Source organism: Piliocolobus tephrosceles, chromosome 19 (genome assembly GCF_002776525.5).
Source record: "Piliocolobus tephrosceles isolate RC106 chromosome 19, ASM277652v3, whole genome shotgun sequence".
NCBI lineage: Eukaryota > Metazoa > Chordata > Mammalia > Primates > Cercopithecidae > Piliocolobus > Piliocolobus tephrosceles.
In genome coordinates, this window is record NC_045452.1 from 44,227,845 (window position 1) to 44,242,295 (window position 14,451).

General features: G+C 39.8%; 1 protein-coding gene and 1 long non-coding RNA gene across 7 annotated transcripts in view; one reads left to right on the forward strand and one right to left on the reverse strand.

Moving 5' to 3' along the window:
- The window catches only part of RUNX1 (RUNX family transcription factor 1), a 259,999-nt gene that overhangs the window by 161,707 nt on the left and 83,841 nt on the right, over nucleotides 1-14,451 (forward strand). For all 6 annotated transcript variants that reach the window (XM_023191017.2, XM_023191013.2, XM_023191033.2 and 3 more), the window contains one exon: nucleotides 4,727-4,883. In XM_023191017.2, the coding sequence (XP_023046785.1) occupies nucleotides 4,727-4,883 (157 nt within the window). The remainder of the gene's footprint in view (nucleotides 1-4,726; nucleotides 4,884-14,451) is intronic.
- On the reverse strand, nucleotides 355-2,514 carry LOC111525613. Its single transcript, XR_002726162.3, has 3 exons — nucleotides 2,446-2,514; nucleotides 1,822-1,917; nucleotides 355-1,086 (listed from the first exon to the last, which is right to left on the reverse strand). It is a non-coding gene; the product is annotated as an uncharacterized LOC111525613 (long non-coding RNA).

The following is a 14,451-nucleotide window of genomic DNA, read 5'->3' on the forward strand; positions in this document are numbered from 1 at the left end:
TACTTAGATTTGGGGTTGGGAGACCATTTTACTTTTAAATCATTCTAACCCTTTGCATAAATGGAATCAGCGGTGACTCTTTAGGGCACCCGCATTGAGAGGGGACCCAACAGGGTTGGGCCATGGGGTCACTATCAGATAAAGAGCAGAGGCAAGACGGGCTAATAACCACCAAAGGCCATTAAAACCTGGCTGCCCCAATGCACTAGGGCTCTAAGAGATTTGTGGCTTCCTTTGGGGTGAAAATCAGGGTCTCTTCTGAACTCCCTCCTCTGCCAGGGAACCCACACTCAAATATATTAAAAGACTAAATGATTAATAAAGAATCTTCAGGAATTGGAGCAATTCAGAGTCTCAAGTCATTACATGAAAGTATTTATTTTCTTCTAAAAAATGAAAAATTATACATATTGCTTTTATGAGCCGTCAGAATTCTTTCTAGCAGAAACCATAATCATAGAGTTTCCTTTTTAAAATGATTTTTGGCAATTCACTTAAAAACAATTTGTTTTATTGAGTGATAATCTATAGGCTACTAAAAATCAAAATACAGATCTCTTGAAAAACATTCAAGCAGGTCCCCTGAGAACATATGGCGGAAAGGAAAGGATAGCAGAGAAATCGGACCATTTGATTAATATCTGTCACCACCCGAATCCTCCTAAAAAGAGGCTTCTTCCTCCAGGAGACCTGCTCACTGCATAACTAGAAGAATAGACAAAATGTTCAGTGAGACAGCAAACGTGAAGGGATAAAACATTAGAGATAAAAGCAAGCAAAACATCAAAACCTGCCTACATCCTGGGCTCATTCACTGTGTGTCCCTGGCTTCACTCTATCCGCCCACCCAACCACCTCCCAAGCAGCTTCAACAGAAATTATTACTTTAAAATTTGGATCTTAAATAAGCCGCAGGCAATCTCCCTAGGAAGTTAACCAGTAAATAATTATTATATTCCCCATGATAAAGAGAAGCAAATGTGAAACAATGATAAGGCCTGATGATATTGATGAAACGATCACTGAAGGGCTTCTTAGGAGTATCCTGAAGTTCTGTAGGTAAATCCCCTATGTCAATCTTCTGAACTAAAGAGAGATTTAAAATTATGAATTTTCTTTAAAATAGATTACAATAACCCTACTTGCTTATTTTGAACCCCAACCTGTTCTCCCCCTACTCCTTCCGTCCCATGGAACACCTTTATTTATAGAGTATGAGACATAGTTGTTTTTTACTACTAAGAAAACCTTACATTTGCTGTGTGTTTTGCTGTATTTACAGAAGTAGCCTAAAGAGCTGTTTTGATGACTTAGGATGTATTTGGTAATACCATGGTATTATAGCTTGTTTAGGCTCTGGTACACCACAGTCCAGAGATGTAAACATGCCTTCAACAAGGAGGTTCAGAGGCCTTGGATTCTGATGGTAATATTCTTTTCATAAAAAGGAAATAAGTAATATATTTGTCGGCAAGATCACGGTCCCTAGCTATGCCTTAAATGTCATCTCAGCTGAATTCTATGTTCCACTCCACAGACTTCTTTGAAACACTGCAAGGTTAAGGGATTTGAAGTAAATGAATTGTAACTGTAATTTCAGCCTAATTAGAATTCGTTTAAAATGCCAGTTTGAACTGTGAACAGGCTAGCCAAGAACAGTATTGGGAGGTCCATGTAGTACAGAAGAGAGTTGATATTTGGCCCAACTTCCTGATACTTTAAAAACAGAGAAGTAAAACAAAATATGAGATATCTTTGGCCAGCAAGTCCCTTCTTGCCTGTTTGGTCTGTGTTAAAATGTAAATGTTTGTGTTTCCTTACCTATTGTTTATAGCTTTTCATTCCAGTTGTTTCTTTTTTTCAGTTTGAAGTTAGATATTTTTACATTCTATCCATATTGCCCATCAGTGACAAAACCTGTATCAAATTAGCACAGATGTTAGTTTTAAATTAAAAAAAAAAAAAAAAACTTCCTTAACCTGGCTTAAGTATGCTTGTTAACAATTGGGCAATATACATTATTAATGAAATTGCCCTGGATTTAATAGTTCCCCTTTACCCGCCCCCCACCCCCGCACCAAAAAAAAAAAAATGCCTCAGAGATCAATACAAGGCCAAGTAAATGATATGTAGGTGCCTAAATATCGTTGATTCTGCTGCATTTAAAAAAAAAGAGAGAGAGAGGAGTGGGAGTTAAACTTCTAATTTTTTTCTTCTTAAATTCCAACATCAACAACCTTTTCTTATTTAGCCTCCATGATAATTTTATCCTGTGTTTGTTTCGACTTGGCGAAGGTCTCATGAATTTGCCAAATTACTAATGAGAATAATATTGGAAAGATGAGAGAGGCACAGGCTTGGAGCACTGTGAGGGGAACAGCAGTAGGAGGCAGATAATTCAGAATCCATTCCTGTAGTTATAAAACAAGAGTTATTTATTTTCACCTTTTTACAGATCCAGACCCAACAATGAGTTATTCAGTTTGAAACCCACGTCGTCGAGGCAGTCTCTTGTATACCTTCTGAATACTGAGCTAAAACAGAGAAGCCTGGGTTACCACAGGGAGAGGAGGATGAGGAAGTAAAAAAATGTGTTCAAAAAGGGCATTTCAACACCGTGCGCTAACTTTACAAAAGGAAGTGAAAATCATGAAAAAAAAGGGGAAAATTTGTTGTAAGAGACTTAAAAGAGCAAAATAAAGCAAGCCCATTTTTTGGTAATAGAAAAAAAAAAACACAGTAACAATAACCAAATAACTGATCAGGGAGATTTATTTTAGTGATATCTTTTTAAAACAAAAAGGGAATTGTCGTATCACTGCTCTTAATTAAATGGCAACAGACACACTTATTATGGGAACTAAATAGCTAATTAGAGGGTGCTCGGGGAATAAATAGCAGAGTTTTAAAATCTCCTCTATGGAAAACATGTCCAACAATTGGAATGAAAGGATTAAAAAGAGAGATAAAAGGCCCAGACCTCATTTGGTAGTGCAAGTTGGATAAAATAGAGGAAAATGCCTCCCTGTTTCAATGAGACTAGATTGCCCTGCTGTAGTCTTGGGGTTGGAAGTATGCTCATCTCTCATAGTGAGTTCATGTTCTGTGCCACAACGACTGAAGCAGTTCTACTGAGTAAAAGCAATAGCTAGTCATCTGGAGGCCACAGGGAAAGGGTGATGGCTAGGCAGATCATGAAAATGGGAATCTTGAGAAACATGACTTTGATATCATACAAGTGAGTCCATGGCAGCCTTTTTTACATATAGAAAAAGAGGCCTGAAAATATATACCACAAAAAAATTATATAGCAATTATTAAGGTAAAAATTGGGAAGTAGGAGGCAGAGGAAGGAGTGATAACAGTAGGTTGAGGAATGCTTTACTGTTACCAATTCAAAAACAGCAACCAAAAATGATGATGTAATTGGAATGAGTAATATAAATGTCACTACTGACTTTACCATAAAGAATGTCAGAAATGATCAGAATAAATACAGCTTGGGGCATTTCAGTTTGAAGTTGTATGACTGCTTTGAAAAATAGAAACAAAGGAAATATAGCCAATAATAAATGTCTAGACCAAGAAAATAGTTTCTAGAAGGCCTAAATGATAGCCTTCTATCAAAAAAATTGATACTATTGTTCGAAGTATCTTTAGGTCATACTCTTTAGAGTATTTTACTTTGAAATTCATTTTCTTAACTACCTGAGTATAAAAAAATATGTATCTACCAGTTTTCTCTAATATCCCTGATAAGACTTCATGCTTATTCAGTTACATGGAATAAATTCCTGGTCAAGATCAGCTGGGCTAGCAGAAAACCTCAGGCGTCTGTGAGGACATGAGTTTACACACCTTAGGACTCACAGATACACAAAATGCAACTCAATTCTACCCCTGAATTGAGGGGAGTGCACAGAAGTGAATGTCCCGTCTTTCTGAGGTCTGTTGATTTTGTAATCAGTAAACGAAGGGTACATTTCTGATTTTTTTTCCTGTGTGCTGGAATTCATTGCTAGTAAAACTCAAGATAATAAGAGCAAGTAGGAGGTATCAAAGATGAACTATAGAGGGACAGTTTAAGGACTTAAGAATCGTCAGCAAGATGAAATCTACTTCTAGCAGAAATAAATTTTTTTGTTTTGTTTTGTTTTGTTCTGTTTTGTTTTCTAAAAGTAAAGTCTGGGCCTTGTTCAGCCTGTTAGTGGAAGTCTGAGCAAGCAAAAGATGGGTTAGATTATAAACTTACGAACACAGGCTGTTGTGTTTCTCAGATGGGAGGAATTAAGAAGAGATGATTGTATGCAGGAGACGACATAGCTTCTCAAAATCCTTGACATCTTGCTATGGTTCGTCTTGTTCCAACTGTGCTATATGACCTAATCTGGCTTTATTAGGTAAATTTAGTATATGTGTCATTATTTGAAAATTTACATGTAGTTATGCATAATGTGTTGGGTTGGTGCAAATGTAATTGCAGTTTTTGGAATTAAAAATTGCAAACATCGCAATTACTTTTGCACTAACCTAAAATATAATAAAAAAAGTGTCTTCCCATTATAACTTTTCTGTTGTTTTGCTTAAGTTATCGTTGCTATTCCTCTGCAACCTAAAAATAATCATTGAATATACAATCAATTTTAGAATAATCACTACACAGATGCCCTAAAAGTGTATATATAACATTCCTGATGTCTGCATCTGTCCCTTGACTGGTGTTTAGGTGGTGGCCCTAGGGGATGTTCCAGATGGCACTCTGGTCACTGTGATGGCCGGCAATGATGAAAACTACTCGGCTGAGCTTAGAAATGCTACCGCAGCCATGAAGAACCAAGTTGCAAGATTTAATGACCTCAGGTTTGTCGGTCGAAGTGGAAGAGGTACGTTATCTGTCAAAACTATGCTTGAAACACGTTTCATGGCAACAAACCCCTATTTCAAAATTCTAGTGATTTCTGTAATGGAATCCCTAGAAACTCGGTCTGTCTTAATGTTCTTATTGCTGTGTCAAGTTCTTTAAAATATTTATTCAAAGTTTAATATTTTTAGCAGAATCTCTGTATTATTGCTTTATGTTACTGAGTTGATTTAAGACTGATTTGGAACATGCAACGTAGGAATTGTGAATTTCAAAGAAACTCTTGAGATTTTTATTAAAATGCAAAAAATATAAAACTTACCTTAATGGAAACTAGGATTATACAATTACAGTGAGGGTTCTCTCTTGGATAACAATACAAAAGCTGTTTAATGGAAACTGTTGACTTATGATCTGTGGGCTACCTGTGAAAAGTGGCAGAGTTTCGAATGACCACTTCTAATAATTTTAGGGATTTCTAGTGTATGATGTTGAAACGTGGTTTCAAGCAAGCTTACCTTTTTAGAAAAAGACATGAAGAAATAATGTTAGTACCATTGATGGCAGTGTGATCTTCCTGTTGTATTTCTTTTGAATGCTTTATTTAGGAGGAGAGGTTGGGCCTGGTTAAAATTTTAGATACTAATAATATTAGAGACTGGATTATCCAAGAAATTGTTGCATTAGTTCAGCTCCATGTGTGGTTTTATTTTTTTCCTTGCCTTTGACCCATTATCAAAGCATTAGAGCAGAAATAGGAATCTCGGCTTATTGTAATTTTTTCTGGTTTCCAATTATTTTCAAGTATTATGTTTTCTTTACATTGTAAGAACCAAATCGTATTTTATAAACAGCAATAAGTACTAAAAGTTTAATTGCAGTAGGTAAGATAGTTTTTTAAACTCATTTTTTGTAATATAGTACCGATTAAGCTTACAAAGTTATTTCAAGTATAATAAAAAGACTTATGGTAAATACCTAAATTACAGTAATACTTCTTGTATTGAAAAAAGTGGAAGCACCAATCAAACAACATTTAAAATAAGAGAAATTATTACTCTTTAAAAAGGTGTTTAAAAACAAGAAAATCTCAGTTCTCAGAGAATTTGATTAGTCAGAAAGGAGAAAGGGGTAAATGTGTGTTGATTATTTTGGTGATTATTTTTGCTATCCTAGCTATCTGGAGCACTTTCATAATAGAATCATAGCTGGAGAAAATAAAAAATTTATATAATGTGATTGAAAATTTATATTCATAGTACTATATTAATAATAGGGTAATGCAAAGAAAATTATATCCACTTTTTGAAAGCATGAGTGATGCTATAAGATATAAAAGCATAAGTCATTAAATGGGTTCACTTGTCGTATTAAAAGTCCCCACCTTTCAGTAAATGGAATTTGCATTATGATTCAGAGATGTGTGTCTAGAAAACATCTTAAAGGCTTCGGATGAGTGGTTGGCAGAGTGGGTGAGAAGCCAATAAAAAACAAAGGCCCCACAGCCTGGTCCATGCCCATCGGCCTAGCTAACTATCTTAATTCAGTTCTTGTGGATTTGTGCTGTTAGGAATCAATAGCTAAGTATCATTGAATTGCTTTTCTAGAGAAAGTATTATCACCATACTATGCATCTGTGTGGGTCTACATGTAAGGTTTTGATCAGAAAAGTTTTAAAAACTATTTAATGATCCGTACCAGTGACATTTTCCCATAAGAAGTTCAGTAGTGGCTTTCCGGCAATGCACAGTAAATCAGTGATAATAAAAAAATGAGATTTTGAAAGCAGCGTGCTTTCTTTTCTGGCGTTGATGGCTGATCTTGCATCCCTCATTGGCCATTTCTGTTTTGAGTGGGTGACTAATAGGTGCTTGTGTTTACTTGGGTAACAGTGCACTGTTTCCCCAAGGTGTGGAGTGTTTGCATTTGGCTGCAGGATTTGTGCCAGTATGCCCTTGAGTTTGCATAAACCCCAAAAAGTAAAATAGCTGCAACCAAGGCTGGGCTGTCTTCCCATACTCTGGAATGAGAAAATTAATTGAAATGCCATAAACGGACAATATTTTGAACAGACTCTCCTTCCCACCAGTGATAATAAGCAATAAAAAATATAGGAACCCTAATGGAACATTTGACCTAATTATAATTACTATGGATATGAATATTGTTGGTCTTGAGATATATATATGTATGTATTTTTTTTTTTTTTTTGGTCAGCACTACAAAACTAAATGAGCTGTCTGAAGGCCTGATTTGACTCTGTCTCATAATTTCTTTCCATAGTCATAAAATATAATTTGATTTTTCTCTTTCAAGTCTAAGTGTCAACACCAAAGCCTGCCAGATTTTTTTCTTTCTTTTTTCTTCTTCTTCTTCTTTTTTTTTTTTTTTTTTTTTTGCAATTTGCTTCCCATTAGGAAGACAGCAGATGATTCTGACTAATTTTAACAATTAGTCTTAATCTTCCTTACTGAATCTTATCCTTTAAAAGTTTCATTGTGTTTTATTAAGTGATCTTAAGACAACTGTTTCATTTTCTGTTTTTGAAAATGTGCTTGAAAATATCCCCTTGGCATGGGCACACCACGCCATGGCTCAGAAGGCCCTGGCTCTTGGCTCATCCACACTTTCAGTGCCAATTTTGAATTCTGTCAAAAGCCACCAGTCTGATGGATTCTCCAAGGGGCCTAATACGTGGTGCAAAATGAAAGGTAGAAAAAGAAGTTCTTTTTCTGTGACCAGCTGCCAGTCCATGGGGATTGTAAACTTCGTAGAAACTGCCAGAGGTTGAACATGGAAGGGTTTTTCTCTGTTCTACAAAACGAATCTATCTGGGCGCTGGCTGCCGTCCAGGATCACAGCTCCTAACCTCGGGTTCAGTCCGTAACTGGGAAAACCTGCCTGTCCGGCTTTGACGGCCTTGCTGGCTACACTGGCCCCGTAGAAGCCTGAGCCTTCTCTCTTCTCTTCCATTCCCTCCTTTTTCTCCTTGGCAGTTTAAATCTTGGTTCAGAGTGTATCTCACCCTTGGAATGTTTCTCTCTTTGATTCAGTATCTCCATGTAAATCGACCGCTCCTTTACAAAGGAGGAAGAGATAGGAACTCCCAGTAGATGAGGGTTAGGGAGCTCTGGGGACCGGGCTGCACTGCAGAGGTCATGTGAGCACAGAGGTTGTTGTTCAGAACAATTCTCATTTTAGCCAAATGGACTGGGACTCCATGACACCCCAAAAAAATTGAAGTTCAGGGGCAAAAGGAATTCTCTTGGGTGAAACGAATTCGCTGAGCAGCTTACATCAGTTTACATCTGCAGTTGAGGCAAGTGCTACATCACCTGCCGCCTTTAGAATGCCAAGAAGGTGTATCATGGCTTCAGCTGAGAGAAATTTAAGAAATTTTAGCAATTGGTATCCAGGCACGATGGCTCACACCTGTAATTCCAGCACTTTGGGAGGCTGAGGTGGGTGGATCACCTGAGGTCAGGAGTTCAAGACCAGCCTGGCCAACATGGCAACACCCCTATCTCTACTAAAAATACAAAAAATTAGCCAGGTGTGGTGGCATGCGCCTGTAATCCCAGCTACTCGGGAGGCTGAGTCAGGAGAATCACTTGAACCCAGGAGGTGGAGGTTGCAGTGAGCCAAGGTCGCGCCACTGCTCTCCAGGCTGGGCGACAAGAACAAAACTCCATCTCAAAAAAGAAAAAGAAAAAAAGAAATTTTAGCAATGAAACCTGTGACTGCTTCATCCCTGTTGGAGTATTTAATCAGTCAGAGAATAACTGATCAATCAAGAAATACAGCTTTAGTAATTTCATTTCAGAACCAAACAAGAAATCTCCCCGACTGCATTTTCAGCTGCATTGTTTATGCAGGAGGAAAGACAGTCTGCTGCACATCGCTTTCTAGTTTTTTCTTAGAGTATGATTTTTAATCTTTTGGGAACATCATAGATACTTTTGAAAATCCTTTGGAAGGCTTTTTCCAAGGACAAAAAAAAAAAAAAAAAAAAAAGGATGTGTTCACTTACACACAGAATTTCTTATATTATTTCAGTTTCTAGGCTGCCAGAACGCATATATGGACCTTCTGGGTATCTGTGGACCCCAGGCCAAAAATTTGTGAATTTCGAACTTTGCATTGATCGTGGAGGGCCAGCTTAGCCCTATGCCACACACAGTAGACACCCGAAAATGAATAAATACACGTACAAATGAGCTAGACATTTTCTTGAACCTGTGCTGTTTTGGTAACACCTGTGTTTTTGTTATCGCCGGGGTCTGGTTTGTGTAATTAAGAAAGTAGATCCCCTAGAAACCACTAGCCAGGCGTTTGGATGACCATCAGGTGTGCATACATGCCATCACAGGTAAAGGGGAGGGGCCTATTCTGTCATTGAAAGGACAGTCACTTCGCTCGTACTGTGTCCACACCCAGCCCTGTGAGGCCAAGTGTTCTGTGGCCTGTCAGGTTGGCGCTGAGTTTCTTGGCGGAATTTGTGTTTACATTGACCTCCCTGGAAGCTTTAATCTTGCCCACTTACAAAATAATATCCTTTCCCAACACATTGAAATTCCTTCAGTATGTTCTCTCTGTGAATATCTTCCCAGACATAATATTTATCCTGTCACAATCTGGGTTACTGCATATTTGTGTAATGTTAGTTGCTTAAGGCATTTTCATTCTTAAATTATTTTACATTATTTGGGGTAACGTGTGGGAGGTTGCCTTTCAGGTGAGTGGAAGACTGTGGTCAAGAGGAAGAGAAGGTACATTAGGAAAGGATAAACGGTACCGATATTCTAAACAAAGAGACATGGCTTGGCTTTATGTAGCGGTTGTGAACCAAGAGATGATCTGAATGACTCTCAGTATTATTGAAGGATCCAAGTCCTTTATTCTATTACAGATTCATATAATAGAAGAGGGAAAAATTCATCTGACCACCCCAGAGTTGTTTCACGGATAATGTTCATGGTATAAACTAGCAGTCAGATCTCCTGGAAAGAATATAAGGAAAAGACATGTGTTATATTAAAATCAACTTTCCCATTTTCCCACTTTTTTCTGTTACATACTGATCTACACTTTAAAATAACATATATACTGAAATCTGTATTCAGATCTCACTGCGAGCAAATATAGATAAATAAAGACCCAGTCTCTGATATACCAGACCTCAACCAGCCCTAACAAATACTGCTTTTCGATGGGCAGGTCAAAAGCTTGCATCTATGGTCTGATGTAGAATTCATGTCTAGAGACCAGGTTTCTCATTCTGTTTCCCATTTGCCAATAAAAAGGTAGCAACGCTTTCCTAAAGCAAGTTGCTCCGTGCCCTGCTTAAAGCCTGGGGTGGCCCAGTCATGGCAAGGACCAGCAGGAAAAGCTTTCTTGAAAACTGCTTGTGCTTGCAACAAGCAGTTTCACAGTTGATCCCTTCATAGTTCTCTTGCTGATTTTATGAAGTGTCAGGCATTGCTGATGGTGTCACATAGCTTTTTAAAATTGAGGTTATTTGTATGAACAATATTTTATAGTTTGATGGGCAGAAGCTGTACTTCTCTCCACCCACCCTCAACCCCTTCCTTGCCAGCCAGCTTGTTTGGTGGAGACATTTCTTTTTGGTCAGGACAGAAGACTATCAATCAGAAAGTGCCTGCAAGAGAAATAATGGTTGAGTGATTTTTAGAGCTTCCTGTTTCAGCAACAAGCATTATAGACATAAACAGTGATCCAGCCAACGGCTGTAACCCTGCTCTGGTTCTAATAAATCAGTTTTGTATTTTCTTTTTTGTGCTGGTTGGCAAGGGGCAAGAGAGGGTGGAGAAGGCTGGCTAAAGAAGAACGTATTCTGTGTTTCTGGGTTTTTTTTTTAATTTTTAAGGAAAAATTACTTGTTGACAAGGAGAGATGGTGCACTGTCTTTTCTTTTCTTTTTTTTTCTTTTTTTTTTTTTTTGAGACAGAGTTTCACTCTTGTTGCCCAGGCTGGAGTGCAGTGGCATGGTGTCGGCTCATTGCAACCTCCACCTCCCAGGTTCAAGCGATTCTCCTACCTCGGCCTCCCAGGTAGCTGGGATTACAGGTGCCCGCCACCATGCCTGGCTAATTTTGTATTTTTAGTAGAGATGGGGTTTCACCATGTTGGCCAGGCTGGTCTTGAACTCCTGACCTCAGGTGGTCCAACCGCCTTGGCCCCACAAAGTGCTGGGATTACAGTCGTGAGCCACCGTACCCGGCCGGTGTACTGTCTTATGGCTATTTTCTTTCTGTAGATGATTATGAAACAAGTTCAGATCAGTAAGGAGATATGATGTTATTCCTACTGATTTGTGAATTCATATACTGTCAATATGGAGAGAGTGTGTGGTTTTGAAGGCTTCGTTGATTCTTAGCCAGTGGAGTGTGTGTGTGTGTATGTGTGTGTGTGTGTGTGTATGTGTGCGTGTGTGTGTGTGTGTGTATGTGTGTGTGTATGTGTGCGTGTGTGTGTGTGTATGTGTGTGTGTGTGTATGTGTGTGTGTATGTGTGCGTGTGTGTGTGTGTGTGTATGTGTGTATGTGTGTGTGTGTGTGTGTGTGGGCAAGGGAGGGAGAGAGAGAGAGAATGTCCATACTTTCATTGAGAGACTTCTGGGCCAAATTATCTTTGAGGACTACATTCATGCTAGTAACATCTTCTCATCTAAAGCCCAGATAAAGCAATTAATGGAAATTGATAAGTGATCAGTGTGGATTTAATGAGCTGCCTATGAATACTTTCACATGTGCTCGTTTTGTCGGCTCCCTAGCGGGGCATGGGGACAGATTGCAGCGCTTCAACGTTTGTATTTATAAACATGCATTCCTGGACTTCAGGCAGCGTGTATACTCCATCATTGGTTCTGCTGTGAGTCCCACATTCAACGGAGATGTATTTTGGTCTGCGTTGAAGACAGAGCAATTGATGACATTCAGTTTGCCCTGCACTGATTTGGGATTCCAGCACATTGCCCAGCCCGTTAGCCTATACTGGGCAGCATATCCCATTCTGGAACTCCATTTGACGTCACCAAACTTTCTCCAACCAAACTGTCAGGCAATTGAGGGCCATAGAGGAATCCCAGCAACTTCCTTTGAGAGGCTCACTGCCATTCTGCTGCTAGACTGAAAATGCGTTTCCTCTGATTTCCTTAGTGAGGAAGCATTCATTTAGGAGCCATTTAAACTGTGTTTTTCTCAAAGAAGATGTAAGTACATTTCCTGTTTATTTTTCAACTTAGATTAATTTGGGCTTTTACCTTGAGATTTAAGACCATCATTAAGAATGTATGGGCAGGGCCAACTGCAGAACTACCCCACCTCCCCCATCACCTAACCCAAGGACGTGCCTGTCCAGTTAATAGGAGGGCTGGCCAGCACTCTGGGGTGGTATGTGGCCCTAATTGAGTCACCTTATGCAAACCAAGGTAACTCACAGGAATATGGGCAGTTTGAGCATAATTGGTCGTCTTGTGCTTATCAGATCTCTGGAGGTAGAAACACTCCAGTCTGCTGAAGGCATTGGGTTGGGGTCTTTACAGATTTTTTTCCTTCATTCTGTTTAAAACTATTGTATAGAGGATAGTCAGTATCAATCATCTATCTTTGTATCTATCTATAATTATAGAGGAGCTAGTCTAAACTCACATCATAATGAGGCTTTGTCTGCCTCTTTAAATGGTGTGTCTCTAGTACCTATGACAAATGTCCTGCCTTCATTATTCTATCTGAAACCACTGGGAAGTTTATTATCAGTATCTTGTCTCACTGCCTACCAATTTTGATCGTAATCTTGTTCAATGATTCCCAACTGGGGTGACTTTGACTCCCAGAAGACATTTGGCGATATCTGCAGACATTTTTGGTGATCATGTATTGGGTTAGGGAGTGCCAGTGGCATCTAGTAAGTAGAGGCCAGGGATCTACTAAACATCCTACCACGCACTTGACAGCGTCCCCAACAAAGACCCAAATGCCAGTCGTGCTGAGATTGAGAAACTCATCTAGCTCTAGTCATGTGTGATCTAGCCCTGATCACACATAGGTTAGAAAATGTTTCCCTTAGGAGGGGGTATAGCTCAGGGTTAGAGCATTGGACTGCAGACCAAGAAAATGTTTCCCTTGCCCCTTTTATTCTGACATTCTGCCTCCCTGCAAACTTATCAAAATGTATGAAAAACTTACTTTAAAATTTATGAAAACCTTATTTTTAAAACATTGCACAGAATAAAAAATAGAGAACATCACTGAATATTAAGTTTTTTTAAAAGGAAAACAAGCAGTGTTCTCTATGCGTAGAATTGCACCATCCCCGTGGCTCCACTGACCCTGCCTACTATCCTGGGTCAGGGATGCACGGTGGCTGGAGGAGTGGCTGCAGGCAGGGTGGTGCACACAGCAGGGCAGCTTCTCTGAGAAGGCTCCCCACTGTAGCCCTCCCCTCATGAATGTCACACACGTGAGGTCCACAAGGACCGCAGAAACTAGAAAGCCCTCTGCCAGAGGCTTGCTGCTTTTCCCTGAACAGTTCAGTGAAGAGGCCATGGAGCCACTGATCTAGAAATGGGAATTGATGTCAGTGGACACTGTCTACTCAAATTAAAAAAGTAATAAGGAACCAGGCACGGTGGCTCACGCCTGTAATCCCAGCACTTTAAGAGGCCAAGGCAGGAGGATCATTTGAGGTCAGGAGTTTGAGACCAGCTTGGCCAACATGGTGAAACCCCATCTCTACTAAAAATACAAAAATTAGCTGGAAGTGGTGGCACACACCTGTAATCCCAGCTGCTCTGAAGGCTGAGGCAGGAAAATTGCTTGAACCAGGGAGGCAGTGGTTGCAGTGAACCGAGATTGTGGCACTGCACTCCAGCCTGGGCGACGCTGCAAGACTCTGTCTTAAAAGAAAAAAAAAAGTGATAAAAGCAAGGTCTTGGTGTGTGTCACTGACAGACAGCTCCCAGACACCAAAATGGCTCAGTCTGCATACTCTAAATAAAAATGAAGGCGTCGCATGGCAGGAGGGGAGACAGGACCAAGGTTTGTGGGTTTGCCGCCCACAGGATGGGTTTGTCGCCCACAGGATGGGTTTGCAGATGCCACCCGCAGACAGATGGCTGGGTTCCTCTGGAGCTTTATCCCACCTGCCCCAGCATGTCAGTTTTGCCATCACCTGTTTTTATACTGAGATTCAGGGCACAATGATTTGAAAACAAAAGTCCACAGGGAGATTCCCCTAGGTGTTCCCAGTGCATCAAGGTAGAGCCTGCTGCAGGTTGAGTTTCTGGAATAGGTCAGGCCGAGTCTGCTTTGTTTGTTTGTCCATTTCCTTGCTTTTGTGCTCCATGGAAACCCTCATGCCTGATTTTCCTTCTCCGTGTATACATCTGCTTCCTTTAAGCTCCCCACCGTAGAGCAACGCTCCTAGATTCAACATAGAGATCACTTGTGTGTCATATAATCTGTGACTAGTAAGCATTGACTATCCAAATGGGAGTTTGTGGATGGTGTCTGAGCCACGGACTACACAAAGCTCACAAGTGGCTGTGGGTGTGCTCTAGAGAGAAGGTC